Source organism: Corvus cornix, chromosome 2, assembly GCF_000738735.6.
Source record: "Corvus cornix cornix isolate S_Up_H32 chromosome 2, ASM73873v5, whole genome shotgun sequence".
Taxonomy (NCBI): domain Eukaryota; kingdom Metazoa; phylum Chordata; class Aves; order Passeriformes; family Corvidae; genus Corvus; species Corvus cornix.
In genome coordinates this window covers 116,094,731-116,109,965 of record NC_046333.1, presented here as the reverse complement: position 1 = coordinate 116,109,965, position 15,235 = coordinate 116,094,731, and the positions used below count along the sequence as shown (strand labels likewise).

The window sequence follows — 15,235 nt, the reverse complement described above, 5'->3', positions numbered from 1 at the left end:
GATAACCTGACATATTAGACTGTAGCTTGAAAAGCTTTGTGCAATAACCACATTTTATGTTTTTCAAACTGTGAAGAGCTAGGAAAGTGGTGTTTGAGAAAATAGGATTTGAATGACAAAAAAAGGAAATGTTATTATGAACTAGCTGATGGTGGGTGCCTTACTGAAGTTAGGGGAGGGTTATGCTTTAAAATGGATTGCACTCTGATACTCTTACTTGCAATTTATTAGATTAAAGAAGACATTTGCATTTTTGAGTCACATTAATTTCTGTGTGTAAAAGGCCCGGTTTCAAACAATGGTGGTGTGTGACTGTGGTTTTTTTTGTCCAAATCTACCTACACAGAGGAGTCTAGAAGTTAAAGGGAGTTTAGTGGTCATGGTGGACTTTGTCATGGACTTCTCAAGTTCTGAATAGAGTACAATAATTATACATGATCAGAAGCAGGCAGTGTGCATTTTCCTTCATTTTTCGTTGTAAATGCTTTCTACAATTGTTCAGATTAATAAATCTGTGAATGGTAGGCAGCTGTAGCAGTAGTATGTTGAGGTACATTCTCCTCAATGCTGTAGCCATCTCACAGGGCTATTTTTTTTCAGTGACTGTTTCAGTTCCTCTCTTATGATCACAAACACTATTTTCTCCTTAGTACTATACTTCTGTGCATCTCATTTCTACAGCTTATCTATGTACATCTTTGCCCTTTGCACACTTTTTACTGCAAAGGGGAGATAAACAGCCCCGAGGAAAGAAGGTTCAGCATGCTAAATGGTTGAGTCTCTGGCTTTCAGACAGAACACTGTTTTAAACCAGGTAAAAAGGCTATTTAGGTCATTTTCTGTCCTTAGATGAAAAAGGAAAGTAATTTTAAATCAGTACCAGATGTGCATGTACTAAATGAACCTTAAGTTTCTAATTGGAGTCCTAGTAAAGCTGTAATAGATGTGGCAAATTACAAACAAAATGTTCTTGTTTACATTAGTGTAACTTTAAAACTTCAGCCAAAGACCTTAATAAATGTTCTGTTATTCTAAAAATGGAATTGAATGTTTACTCAACATTCAACAAAATTAATCTCTGGTGTAACTTCAGTGACTTAACTGGAATTCTAGTAGGAGTTAATTTGGCCTCCTATGAACAGCTTAGTGTGCATACTTGTGTATGTGTTTATGTGTTCCTGTGTGTTTACTTCAACGTTGCGCTGGTCTTACATCTGGGAGAAGGAGAGATTCACCTCAGGCACCCCAACTTAACAATCAGAAGAAGCAGGTGGAACGACTGTTTGAGTGCTGTGACAGATGATTTCTTTCAGGCTGCATAATTCATAGACAGTAATATTAGCTGCAGCAGTTCAGCTCAATAGCAACACCTCATTATTTTATCCCTCAGTATTTATTCCTATGGTTGACGCCTCATGAAATTACTGTTAATGTGTTTATATAAGGGCAGATCTGACACAAGTGGGAAGAATTTAATTTCCCACTCATTCTTTCCTGCTGATGTGTCCTCTTCCCCTGGTAGAAGTGGCAAGTGTAAATAGTTAATTTGCTTCAATTATGAGCCTGTCCTGGTAAATTAGAAGCAGCAGGAATATGAAAAGCCAGAATTATACATATGAGGCAGCTGACAAATCCTCTGAGCTCACAAAATCAAATCATTTACTCCTCATTGGTGCTCAAAGACCCACTAGATAAAAGCTGCAGTTTATTCTTTAACATCTGATGGAACTTGGCTTGTATGTTACCAATACTTACATAAAACAAAGTCCCTGTGCATTAGCATCAATATTTGTGACACTGTTACCATTTTCACTAGAACTCACAAGCTTTCAGGAGTTTTTATTTTATCTCTAAAAATAACCCAGACTGATTTGGGCACGAAAAATAACAAAGCATGCTTTATAAGTTTCTCTTTTGACCACAGGAAAGTTTTAGACAGAGCAGTACATTATCCACTGCTGGAATGAGCCAGCTAGATCAGCAGGGGGTTTACAAGTAATTCTGGCCAATACTTCATATCTCCACAGCTTCTCTCATGATGTGAGGCACCACAAGTCAGATCAAAGTGGATCCAAGATCAGTGTTTCAACAGGTCTTGACTCTGCCTGGCCTCTGGGAAAACCTAACCTATATCCTCCCTCCCAGGGTGCTATGGCATCCCATCCCTTGACATGACAAATGAGATCATCCATCCCATGGCTGGAAGAGCCATCATGTCCCCATTGCATTGCCATGCATGTGGGGTGCCTGGTGCCAGGATGTCAGACAGTTCAGGGGACTGGCTGCTGAAACATCAGAAGATGTGCAGACCATGAGGTCAAGGTAGTCAGTAGCATCTTGAAATCAATTTTCAGTTTCTTCCCTTATATATGCTCAAATACTCGTAGACATTTGTTTATCTATCTCTTATTCTCCCTTTAAAAACCCTTACTTGCTCCATGCTAATGAAGCAATCTCCAAGGAATAACTAACACGCTTGTAAGAGAATGAGAATGTGCTTTCAGTTTAGTAGATAAACAACCACACAAGGTTTAGCTTTGTTTTATTTTTGTAAATGAGAATAGGAAGAGAAGGCACATCTGTGTGTGCACACTGCCAAAGTGAATTATAAGCAAGGTGGATTCAGGAATAGGCACAACAGAGAGTAATCTTACATTTCTCCTCCCAGATACCTGCACCAGCAAAGTTGATTTTACCAGTGTTGCATCTTAGGCATGTTTGGGAGATGCACTGTTTTTCTTCACAAATTTCTATATTGAAATTGCATCTCTACCCTTTGAAGGTCTAGATTGGAGTGTCAAGATTTCAAAACAACTGATCCTCATCTTGGTATGTTCTCCTTCTCCCTTCCTCTGAAAGTATCTGGGCTTAATGAGCTGGAACACAAATGGGCCAATAATAGGCACACACTGAGCACGGATACAACACATGTCTATGCACATATATGTACGTATATATAAATTTATATCTTCAGGTTTTTCTATAACCCTGGCTTCTATATGGCCAGTCCTTGAACCCCTTAACTTCCATTGACTTCAGAGGGGAGAAGTATCAGGCCCTCTGGGAACACTGAAGTCACAGAGAACATCAGACACCCCCTGTCCAGGGTGGATTTCTAACATCCGTTTGCAGCACACAACAAACACAGCTCCTAGAGAAATATTGCACAAGGCCACCGAGTTATGAAATGTTGACTTTAAGTCCACTTCACCTTCTTATTGTTCTTGGAAGCAGCTGGGTCATAACATCAAGACTATAAGGTCAAATTTAGGCCTGGCACAAATGGCTGCGATTTCCAGTGTTCTCCATAGAGTCTCACTGTTTGTGCTAGAGCTGAATTTGGCCTGTGATCTTTCCCTCACATGCCAGAGACTGAATTCTTTCCCCTAAGCCCCTAATATGTCATCACTATCTTTTCCATGCTCTACAGTCAAAGAGACTACTGAGCCATACAGCTAGCCCTGGGCCTCTTACTGTATGTACTTAGATTAAAAATCAAATGGTAAAATATTTCAATGTCCATTAGGCAGTTCTGAGGATTTTTTTTCTGACTGCTGTGGGAATATCTTTCTCCATATTTTAGATGACTGTGTGAAGCTCTAGGTGCCTTTGATGCAAAATCAGGAGATTAAAACTAGATAGGTTTCCCAGTTGGAAAAAAGTACGAATTTTCTCTATGAGCCAATGTATTTAGGGCTAGGAATGGCAATCTGAATGTGGAATTTAATTCTGGATTGGAGCCTACTGTATTTTATCAGATGACATTCCTGTAGCTGTAGCCCGTGAAAATGACACTCCCATGGGATATAACACTGCAGAGACCAAGAATACAAAATCAGTCATGCTGCTTTTTGATTTATTACTTTTGCATATACTGTTTTGTGGGGCTTCCGGAACACTTCCACCGAAACAAATATGGGCACTTTTACATCATTTTAAAAAGACACATATAACTTGCTTGCAAGTGTCAGCTCTAAGGAGATATCCACAAGATGAACAGAAAACTTCCCTTTCTTTGTCATCCTCATACCATCTATTTAGGCAAAGCCAGGGAAGTAGCATGGATCTTTGTAATCTGCTTTGTTAGCTAGGAGACACAGAGCTTTTGCAGACTTCCATGAAACACAGATTCTGAAAGTCTCTTTTTCTCTTAAAATCATCAGTCAGCTTAGTTTGCTGTCTTCAAGGCTAGCATCATCTCTAATATCAAAGGGGACTGTAGTCACAAGCAATAGTTTTCCACTAGCACTCAAAACTTAGGACATGGTTGCAGACATTTGAGTGCCTGTTTTGGCGCTTGTGATGACTTGGGGAAGGGATATCTGTTCCCCTCGGGCAATAAGGGTGCAAGCCACAAGTGACAGGGTAGTAATCCTGATGCCTAGTGTGTTGTGATGTGTTGGTAATCTGCCACAAGCAAACCGAGAGGAAGTTCATTGTGAAGAAATGGCTAACTAGAACAAAAACCTGGCTTAAGGCATTACAGGTATATTTCAGCTATATATATATATCAGTAATGAACTTCATATTATGGAACACATAGGAAAGCACAGGAGACATAAAGCCTGCCTCAAGGAATTTATGATCCAAAAAGACAAGAATTAAACAGCAGTTAAAATACATAAAGCAAAACATGACCAGAATTTGGCAGCATAATGCAGAAGTGCTTAAGTTCTACTGTGGTTTTAATTTGGTGAATCTAGTATTTGTGAGTGGTTGTCCTATAACTCACCACCCCTCTATCTCCAAGTGGAACTTTGGTGCATTCAGTTTAAGGCTGTGTGTGTTATCACACAAGAGTTCAGTCCTTGCTGTAGGCTGCATTGCAGCTCTGGTGGCCCACATGTATGGTCAGCCCAGGAAACCTGAGCTAAGGGTTGCTGGTCCAATGGCCTGGGGGCTGGTACCAGCTTGTGAGCTCAGCGCATTCGTTTTCCCTGGTGGCCTAATTCAAGTTCTATGTTATACATTTTTATGCACAAAGTAGGGTTTCATACTCACTCCTTTTTGCATGCTTTATTAAGAGTGTAAGGGAACTTGAAGCTACCTTAGAAGTGCAATTAAATAAGGACCTGTGTATTATGCTGTCTACATTTGTGTGTGTGAAGCACAGTAGGAAAATAATGCCAGCAAGTTCCACTTATAGACGGTAGTCTTGGTGTTCTGGGGTTTCTATAAGATGCTGAAGAGAAATGAAGAGAAAAAGAATAAATTAAACTGACCCACCCTGCATATGCAAAATTATGGTTTTTTCTGCCAACATTAATTTTTCTGCAATTGGGACAATGTAGAAAATAAAATACTGTGTAAGGAAACAAATATGCTGCTGAATCAGAATGGGCCTTTGCTGCCTGAGTGACAATCAGTTGATGTTCAATTACCATGTTAAAGGAATTAAAGCAAGATGGAAAGTACTTAACTCCATAACTATATGTTCCTGTCAAGTTACTTATTTAATAATTGTTTCTTGCTTGACAAAGGACAGGAAAATGACCTTATAGGAGATTTCTAAGATGCTGTAACTAAAACTAAATATTCCCACTATACAGTATAGATAAGCAACATGTTGAACAGAACCCTGCTTCATGATACTGGGAAAGTGTTAATTGTATTATTGGATATGATGTGTTTTATAATTTGGCACTGTCTTAAGCATGAAGCTCGAAAGAGCTTCAGCTATTTTCTAGAGCACACTTGAATGATGACACAAGACATTTTCCTCCCCAAAAGTGCTGCAAGGATGCAACTCTTATACTTACAACAACACAAAACTATTTAAGCCTGAGGGCTAAAACTTCCTCACAGCTGCAGAAAAAAAAAAAAAAAAGAGTTTGGGAGGAACAGCTGACTTGCTCATACCTGCTTGAGGTAGGGCTGCAAATGCTGAAGACACTCCCTCCCCACTTGCCCTGCCTTCATAAGCCCCCAGTGCAAGTCCAGGCCAGCACAAAGCCAGTGAATTGGTACCACTGCCAGGACCATATTCATGTGCCTTCAGATAAAAATATTGATGGCCAGACCAGACCCTGTTGCTATTTATGTTGCCAAGTGTTTACTCTGTCCTAGACAGACAGAACTTACCCTAATTTTTAGTCTAGGCCATGACCAGTCAGAATTTCCACAACCAGCATGAGGATCATAAGCCTACTTGTATAGCAGGCCTTGACCTAAGCAGTGGGCACCTTTAGAAGGACAGTGCACGTAGACAGGGAGAGCTCAAACTGTTGTCCTCAGAGGACACACCCAAGCTTTTCCAGGGACAAAGTGGGGTGAGCTGATCACCCTCCAGACAAGCCAGCCTGCAGAGACCATTCTTGCCAATGCAAAAATCAAAGCAGTCTGGGGTCATCTAAAACTTTTCCCCACCCAGTAAGGACTTTTTTACTATAATGACTTTCTGTTAAATTGTTAAAGTTTATAGTGCCCGGGAAGACAAGGTGTTCATGTGATTATTATTCATTCACCAAAAGATTCAAGAGAAGAGGGCAAGGCAGTGCATACACTAGACATGGTAGATACATAGGTAGGAAATAATTAAATAACTGTCTGATGGTGTTCCTATGAAGTAGTGATGTTTTAGATGGAGATTTGCAGAATTGTTGTTATCTTCATATTATTGGGTTAACCTTGTGCAGTGTGACTATTTGCAGGAAAAGTCGGGTCCCAGAGGACTTTTTCAATTATGCTGTGACTGTAAGAGCACAGCAGGAGTGTCTATTTTTTGTATTTGTGCTATGCAAAATAAAACCCAATGTGGAAGCAGTGGATACATGATCTTTTGAAGAACATTATTCTGTGTAAAATTCTTTGTTCAGCTCTGTTTTTTAAGTTGGCTATCAGAATGATGCAGAGGCATCGCAATATACAAAGCAGTATAACTTAGTCTTTGTTCTGTAGGTCAAGCTGAATTCATTTTAGCAGCCAGGAACAGACTGCTGACTAATTTCTTATTTGTTTTCAAAACAAATAGTAATTCCCCTAATAATCATAAACGACTACAACTTAAGAAGCAAATCGCTACCTTTTTTTTTTTCTTTGCAGAACAATAGGAGATCAGCAAACATTACATATTTATCTTAATCTGGAGAAATTACAAGGGTGCAAAGATACAGTTGCACAGCTAAAACCCATCTTTTTCCCTCTCTATCTTTATAGTTACAGTTTTAGAAGCCTAAGACTTCTCTGTTTCCATTATGATCTTTTGCTTCCCCTGGGAAGCAAAATCTTTAATCCTTTTAGGCAGCCTCTGAGTTTTGCCAGCCTGTGTGTGAGGTTTGTTCTGTGTCTGAAAGCAAAGCCCTTGTGAAACAAAAAATTGTTTCATGAGTACATTCTTTATCAAAATGGTGTTGTGCTGAATCCTTCCAGCCTGAAATTACCACTCTCCCTTTGTAGTCTGCAACTGTATTGTCCTCTGTGTGTACACTCTGTGCTGCCAGGTCCTCTCCATTAGGGGACTGCTGGTTTTACTGAAGGGTTGCAAGATCAAAAGAGAACACTTTAAAGTTTCGTAAAGTTTATCTTTCTGGGGAGGAGGTGTTCATATGTACTTTTAGCTGTGGAATTCAGAAGAACACCCCAAAATTGTCCTCCTAAATAGATTTGCCTGTCTTTAAGCTTTGAATCAATAGCCCAGTTAACTAGGCAGTGAGGAATGGGAGGGGGAAGGTGAACAGTCTTCACTTTCCTCATGGAGGCTTTCCTCAGGTGCCCAGGTTGTGCAATTGTCTGGAAAAGTGGACAACAAAGACACAGAGCTGCAGTTTTCATGTTGTGCAATATTATGAATCCCAAATGCCTGTCCACACATGGGTGTGTGGCATGTGACTTAAAAATTGTGAAATATAGCAACAATAAAAAAGTAAATTTTCTTTCCTTTTATTTTTCTCCCTCACTGTTAAACCTTTGGATGGTTTTTAAGCTTTTCATTTCAACAAGAAAGATGAGGAGTCAGTTCTGCTTAGTTACATGAAGCCCAGGTGCATGTATGACTCCTAAATCTCCCCCTTCAGGAAAAAACCCCAAAACATGAAGTAGTGAGAAACTCATGACAATATTTGCAAACAGAAATGTTGAGTTGTTCCTAAATCTGTCACTGACATGGCTAACAGCAAGTCATTAGCTAGGCTCCATGGGTCAGAAGCTGGTTCTCCTCCTGAGACCTGTCAACCCTAAATGTCTACACATGTTCTTCTAACATCATGTCACTGTAGTCCTGTGGGGTTCTGCCTAACCCTGCAGATAATCTTTGATCTTGAAATCTGGGCAAAATTGAAGTGATTCTCCAAGGTCTTTAATCTATTATGAGATTGTGCACATGCACATTTAAAATAATTTGGTGAGTTGAGAGAAATGTACAGAAATAGATCCATGCTTCTGAGAAGTTAATTAGACCGATATGGGATCAAGACTGGAATAATGACTAACATTTATTATCCTTAGCAGCTCCATGGGCTTCTTTGACTGGCCCCAATAGTTCACCCAGGGAGGAGAGAAATCCTCTTGGCTGATCTGTGGTGCTGTCATCTCCTCCTTCATTTAGCTCAAAAGTCTTTCTGCAGATTCTCATCTTCCCCAGAGGGTTTTAACTGGTCTCACGAGTGGAAGCCAGAGGAGAGAGTCACACTTACCTTTCCCCATCCCCAAAGGTCCCATTCAAAAGTAGGCCCCACACTCCACTTTGAGCAATTAAACGTGAGATGCTATGAGGAATATTGTTTTTTCAGTACTGCTGATTAGTTAAAGGGTGTTTCACAGTTGGAACAATATTTTCTTAAAATATTTGATGTTTATTATTTCACTCTTTAGGCAATATGATGAGGAAAGGCTGTTTACTTAGAAAAACATTATGAAAATGCATGAGACACACCGGTGATGTACAAAAACAAAACCAGATTCATTTACCAATGTGCCACTCTTTGTTTTTAGGTATACAAAAAGAAAACCGAAGCTGCCAAGAAGGAGTATCTGAAGCAGTTAGCTGCCTACAGAGCAAGCCTTGTATCCAAGGTAACACATAATGTATATACATACACACATATATATAGTGACATATTGCAAACCATTTTCAGCTGAGCACCACAGTATTTAGTGCAAATAGCCTTGTTTATTATCACCTTAAACTTGCATTTAAGTTGCAAATGCTCAATAAACACAGTCATCTCTCCACATAAAGATATCCTTTCCCTCCTGGTCATCAAGACAGCACTTCAGTTTGGGAGGTACATGCCAGTTCAACAGGGGAAGGAGGTAGTGGCAAACAGACCTCAATATAACAAACATGCCAGGCAGCCACCTATAAGGGAAAAAAAATACATCATGAACAAAATGCCTGGTTTGGTTTTGTGGGTTTTTTTTAGTACTGCTTTTTACCTTGAAATCGCAATACAGAAATAGTCAAGCCTAGATGACAGTGCAGATTTTCATAAGAAATGTGAATTTCCGTTTTACGTCCAGCAAGCTATTGTGAGCACAGCAAAGGTCACTGCTAAGAGAATGGTGGAACCTTCTTTACTGGAACACACCAGTATACTGCAAATATACAGCCAGTAGCAAATTTCTAAATAGATTTATTCAAACATTCTCAGTGCCCATAATTTTGCAGTAGACTCTTTAGAATTTGTAATAGACTTTTAAATATGCAGAAGAATGTGAAATTACTGTACTGTGTCAATGTGAAAAACCAATTGAGCAGCTTCAGAATCATACCAGTTAGAAGCACGTGTTTTGGGTCTACCAAAACAGATTTAGATATATTTTGTTCTTACTTAAATAAAATCAATTTTAGAGGTAAAGACCACAGTGTGAAGGACTGGCATATAGGACATGAGAAGAACTTCTTGGTTAGTTTCAAATGTTTTTGGGGCCCTGCATACCATACTACTCTGTATATTATATTAATTTGTACACATTTCAGGATGTTGCTATATCATTACCCATACAAGGACCTTTCATGCATTTTTCTACATTATGTCCGTGTTTGGCCAGTGTTTGTTCTGAATTTGAAATATGGGGTGTCACCTCATTCATTTTTGGGAGTTGTGTCCTATAACTTTCTATTTTTTATCTGCCATTATAAATACTCCTGCATTTAGTTAAAGTAATTTACCGAGTACCTTTAATTCCTCTGTTAGGACTGTTGGTTCCAGAAGTAATCATTGCCTTCAGAAAGAGCAGCATGTGCTCACAAGCAAATCTTTTTGAAATAGCGTGCTTATTAGCAAAAGATAGGTCTAAAAAACTCAAAATATTCCAAGTTTTTTAAGAAATGCATGAAGCCATCTTTTCACTTGAGAAAATAACTTGGCTATCATTATTCAGCACATCATGGACTGTTTACATAACACTCTATGTGGCTTAATTTTGAAGTGCACAATATAAAAAATGAGATCTTTTTTAAAGAGAAAAAAGTATATTATTGCATCTTCTGAAGTTTGTTTTTTAGAAAAAAAACTTAGAAGACTGTTGATCAGTTCAGTGCATGAATCCATTTGTGCAAATATTTAAATTTGTTGTTAGTCAGAAAAGCACTGAAGCATTTTCTTAACTTTTAAGCAATTATTTAAATTCTGCCTATAATGTAATGTTTTCCTCTAGTGTGGAAAGTATAAAAATACAAACTTAATGAAGCTGAGTACTGATTGCTTATTCCCATGAACACACTCAATGAATCTAACAGAGCTGGCATGTAACTAAAGCAAGTCCATTTTGGAATAAGGCTGTAAAATAACCAGTTATAATATAATATCAGCATATTCTACATTATCATTATTAAATATTTATATGGCACTGGAAGAATTGTAGTTCTTTAGACAAGCCTGTAAGCATGAGAAAATATATATAATACATAATTAACATTATTTGGAGTTAATGTGGTCTTTTATGTCCATGTTGTTATATTATCACCCATAAAAACTACTTTTAGACAATATTATTCAGATTCCAAGACCTCATTATGAAAAGTTTAGACATGCCAAAAGTAACACTCTTTTTCCAAAAATGTTTTATTACCCTATTAATGATTTGCTCACATATATATTTTATACTTTGTACCTCACTCTGTGGTACCTCATACTTATAATCAGGTGTTCACCCTGGATCCTCCTGAGTTATATTTATTGCATGCTGTTTAACCTTGCTGCTTTATAGAATTTTCTGTGCTGCTCATCCCAACAGTGCTTTGGTGTAAAGAAATTCTCACTAATACTTGGGAGCAGGAAGTTTATATTGTCCGTATTTTCAAACACGATTAAATCGTTGTGAAATCAGGTTCTCAGTCATTTTCTGTGTTCTCCTTGGAACATCTAGAACTTCATTTTTCAAAGTATTTGAACAATATTAAACCCTTTATGTTCATAGCAGAACTCCAATGACTTCAGGTTGGCAGCTATGAGATGCACAATTGTGCTTCACATCCCATCCAGCCATCCTTTTGCTATCCAAATGTTATCCAGTTATCAAACTTTCTTTCACATCCCATCCTAGACGACTGTCTGCAGGAAGACGCAGGCGCAAGCTGGCAAGGTTCTGCTCAGGTCCCCTCTGTCCAGCTCAGCAGGTGCCTTACACCTCCCAGAGCAGCTGCTCTCCCTGCTTCCTAACTTTTCAACACTGATTCTGCCACCTTTGTCATTAAGTATTACTGGTTTTTAAACAACTAGTGAGCGTATGTGAGTCTTTGTGTATGTTTTTCTGCATTTATTTGCAAGTCTTCTCTTTTCTGAAAAGCAAGGAATGGACATATGCCATGTTCTACCTCACTGGTCTGGACTTGGAGTTGAATTCACGGCACCCACCTTGGCCATCTGACATTCCAGAACAATCAAAGTAGAAGACTACAGAGAAGTGGGGTAGATGTCCTATAGCCAGGAGACTTCCTAGCCCCTGCCTGACAGCAAAATAATGACATTCAGACTCATTGGTGTTCATCCCAAGCTCTGGGGTGGATGTGCAGCATCAGGTGGAGATGGTGGCCTTCTCCATGACACTCAGCTCCTTGTGCCTTTACTCTTCTTTTTTTTCTCTCCTCCCCTCTCTTGCCTCCCATCCCCTCCAAGTTCATTTTTTAGAAAGCTGAGCAGTTCTGTTTGGAGTTTGTCACACACACACACAGAGGTCACACACACCCCTAGTGTGTATCATATCAGACTGTATTATTTGACAAAATCAGAGCTGGAAAGAATGGAAGTGTCACCAGCAGCTCTGGTAATAGGATTTCCAGCCCATCTCTAATACACTTTTAAGTGCTTTCATGATGTCCTTATATGTATGGCCACCACCCAGTAAATAAGGTAAACATATGATTGTATAAATATGTCAGTATGCATTAATTCCCATTCATTTATAAGTATATTTCCTGTATTTTCCCCTTTTTTATTCTGGTTGAAATTAATGGGTCTGTTGTTGAGTTTGTTCATGTGCGTAGGGATTGATAGGTAAAGCAAAAACACATCACAAAGCATTATATCTTCTGCTATGCAGATTGCCATATTGCTTATAGTACTGACTAAGCCTTTGCATTGTAAACAAGTGTCTTTATATTTGCCCTTAGTTGCAACTTTTAGTACTATTCAGGTCCAGAAATGCAGTCTCTGGTATCTGGTAATTTGTACAGCATTACATAAAATGCTGTGAATTGCAATTTTACTTTTTCATAAGACAAGCACTTTTTCTAGCTTAACCAGCCTTTTTTTCTGGCTGACATTGGAGTTTTTGCTGCATCTTTCAAATATATATATTTAAAATAGATATATATGGGTAAATGTCAAATACTTTCATATATTACATATGTTCATCTATGTATATTTATAAAACAATATATGCATGTTATATATTCACCATGCATAATATATTTATGTGCATCCAAGTGATACATATATGTATGTTAATTATAGCAGTGCAAATGTAACTGTTTCAGTAGTACAAAAAAGATTTCTCTTCTCTGTTTTATTCTTTCTGACTAGAAGAATCTTTAATTCTCTCTGTGTAGTGACACAATTTCAATTTTCATGAAGATATATATTAGCGACTATGGCTGAAGCTAAAACCTCTCAGCAAGGGGAATATTATTAAAATTCAAAATACTCAAGCATACTTCAAAACTCAGATGTTGTATCTAAGTCAAAGTGGTGTCCTCACTTGACTTTGAAGTGAATGCATTGGACATTTTTCCGTTTTGTGGACAGTGCAAATCCTTTGGACATGTAAAATTGCTTCTTGAAACGTATGGCAGACTTAGCTTTTCCTAGTCCATCATCTTGCAATTGCGGTTCATAAGAAAACTAAAGGTCATGTCTGTAAGGCTGACATAGCCTTAATGCCATTAGCACAGCAATTTGTAACCAGAGAGTTCCAGGGACCCAAAGTATCTGTTACACTGCATGCATTGTAATAAAAATGATCAGCCTAAGGAATTAAAGTCTCTTAAAATGCAGTGGACATACATGAAAACATTTGGCCTACTTGTAAGAGCAATATGGAGACTATGATAAAAAAACCAAAACAACAAAACCAACAAAACAAGCAAACAAAAACTAAAAAGCAAAACCCAATATAACCCAAAACTGAAATGGCAACATTGCCATTACTTTCCAGTTTCATATATTTATGGGGTGAGAGCACTTGCCTAACATATAAAAAAGCAAAAAGACATATTAGCTCTCCCAGATCATTCATTTCCCAACTCCTAAATAAATGTGTGTGTGCAGGTGTGTTCTCATCATAGTTTTCTTTCTGTAACTGCATAGCTTCCTAGAAGCCAAGCCTCAGATGTAGGGGGCATTATATCCTGGCTCACTCCTTCCTGAAATAAGCAGCTGCTGGGGTTTAGGACATTTCTTTTGGGAATAAAATTCTTAATATCTCTTGACAAGAGTCAATGACTGAACTGTCTTGTCTCCTGGTCAGTGCTTTAACAGGTTGGCTATTGCATGCAAGGAGAACAGCATCCCTTCTGCTGCTGGCAAAAAGGCACCTGCTTCTGAGAACAGCTTTTCCTACATTATATCTAGCCCTAGTCCATGCAGATGTTTTTGGCATTTCATAAACCAGTTTAGGCTGTTCTCAGTGAAAGTGTAAGAGAAAGAATAAATGAAAAATATGGTTATGTTTGATGCATGATTTTTTTTTGGTAGCTATTAAAGTGCTACAAGGCATATGGCAATATTTCCCTTAAACAATAACAAAAAAATCCCAGAATGATGACATACACAAGCATGTTTTACCTTTTTCCATTACATTAGAATTGCTAGATGGAAAAGCTATTATGAAAGGCTTCCAAAGCAGGTATTTCATGCTTCTGTGATACCTCGTTCTTTCACTATTTCTGGAGTTATGATGTAGTCAGAAATTTTCAAAGAATCGTAAATAAAATCATGTATGTGCAAATACGTGATGTATCAGAGTATGTGCTAAGTAAACGTGTATTTATAAAACAATTCCCTAATCTCATCATAATACAAGTCCAAACATTTTTTTGTCTAGCAAGGAAACCAATGATCTACTGCAGCTGAAAATAAAGAGCAAACTACATTTAAGTTAGTGCCATGAATTTGATTTGAGGCTAAATCATGTGATGCTTTACATTCAGCAGTGCAAAAACCGAGAGATGCTCTCACATAATTTCTGCCAAAAAGTGGCAGAAATGTCTTGATCTTGATAGAAGCCAGATTTTGATTTGAAGAGAAACTGTGTTTGTTTTTGAAGTGAGTTAATAAAACTAGATTTCACTATTAGCCTAGGGCTTCCATTTGGGGAATTAAAACACTTGTATCAAATTAAAGTTGCATATCCTTTATCACATGTACCCAGGTTACATTCATAAAACATCCATTTTTACTTACATACCCTAAATGAATCCATGACAATGCCCTGAAGATGATGACAAAATGTATATTTAGATTTGAAGATGTTCTTCTGAGCCACCTTGACTAATTATAGATGACAACCCATGGCTTATTCCTTTGTTTCTGAAGCATCAAGAATGTGTCAAAAAGCTTTCTGAACTCTCTGGGGTCCCAGATGTTGTTATTGCAATAGGTGACTGGAATTAACAAAATGGCAAACGTCATTTGCTAAGAGCCTCTTGTGACTCGTGTAGGAAGGCAGCTGCACTGCAAATATGCATATGAGTTATCTGCCAGAGTGGACAGAGTTAAATCAAAGGAATCTCTAAAGGAGTTAAAGAGCTAAGCACAAAGAGAAAGCCATGCTGGAGAGAAGTCATTCTCTCATAAAC

General features: G+C 38.2%; 1 protein-coding gene across 3 annotated transcripts in view; it reads left to right on the top strand.

Moving 5' to 3' along the window:
• The window catches only part of TOX (thymocyte selection associated high mobility group box), a 218,919-nt gene that overhangs the window by 184,553 nt on the left and 19,131 nt on the right, over window positions 1-15,235 (top strand). For all 3 annotated transcript variants that reach the window (XM_039549338.1, XM_010401145.4, XM_010401144.3), the window contains one exon: window positions 8,929-9,009. In XM_039549338.1, coding sequence (XP_039405272.1) covers window positions 8,929-9,009 — 81 coding nt within the window. The remainder of the gene's footprint in view (window positions 1-8,928; window positions 9,010-15,235) is intronic.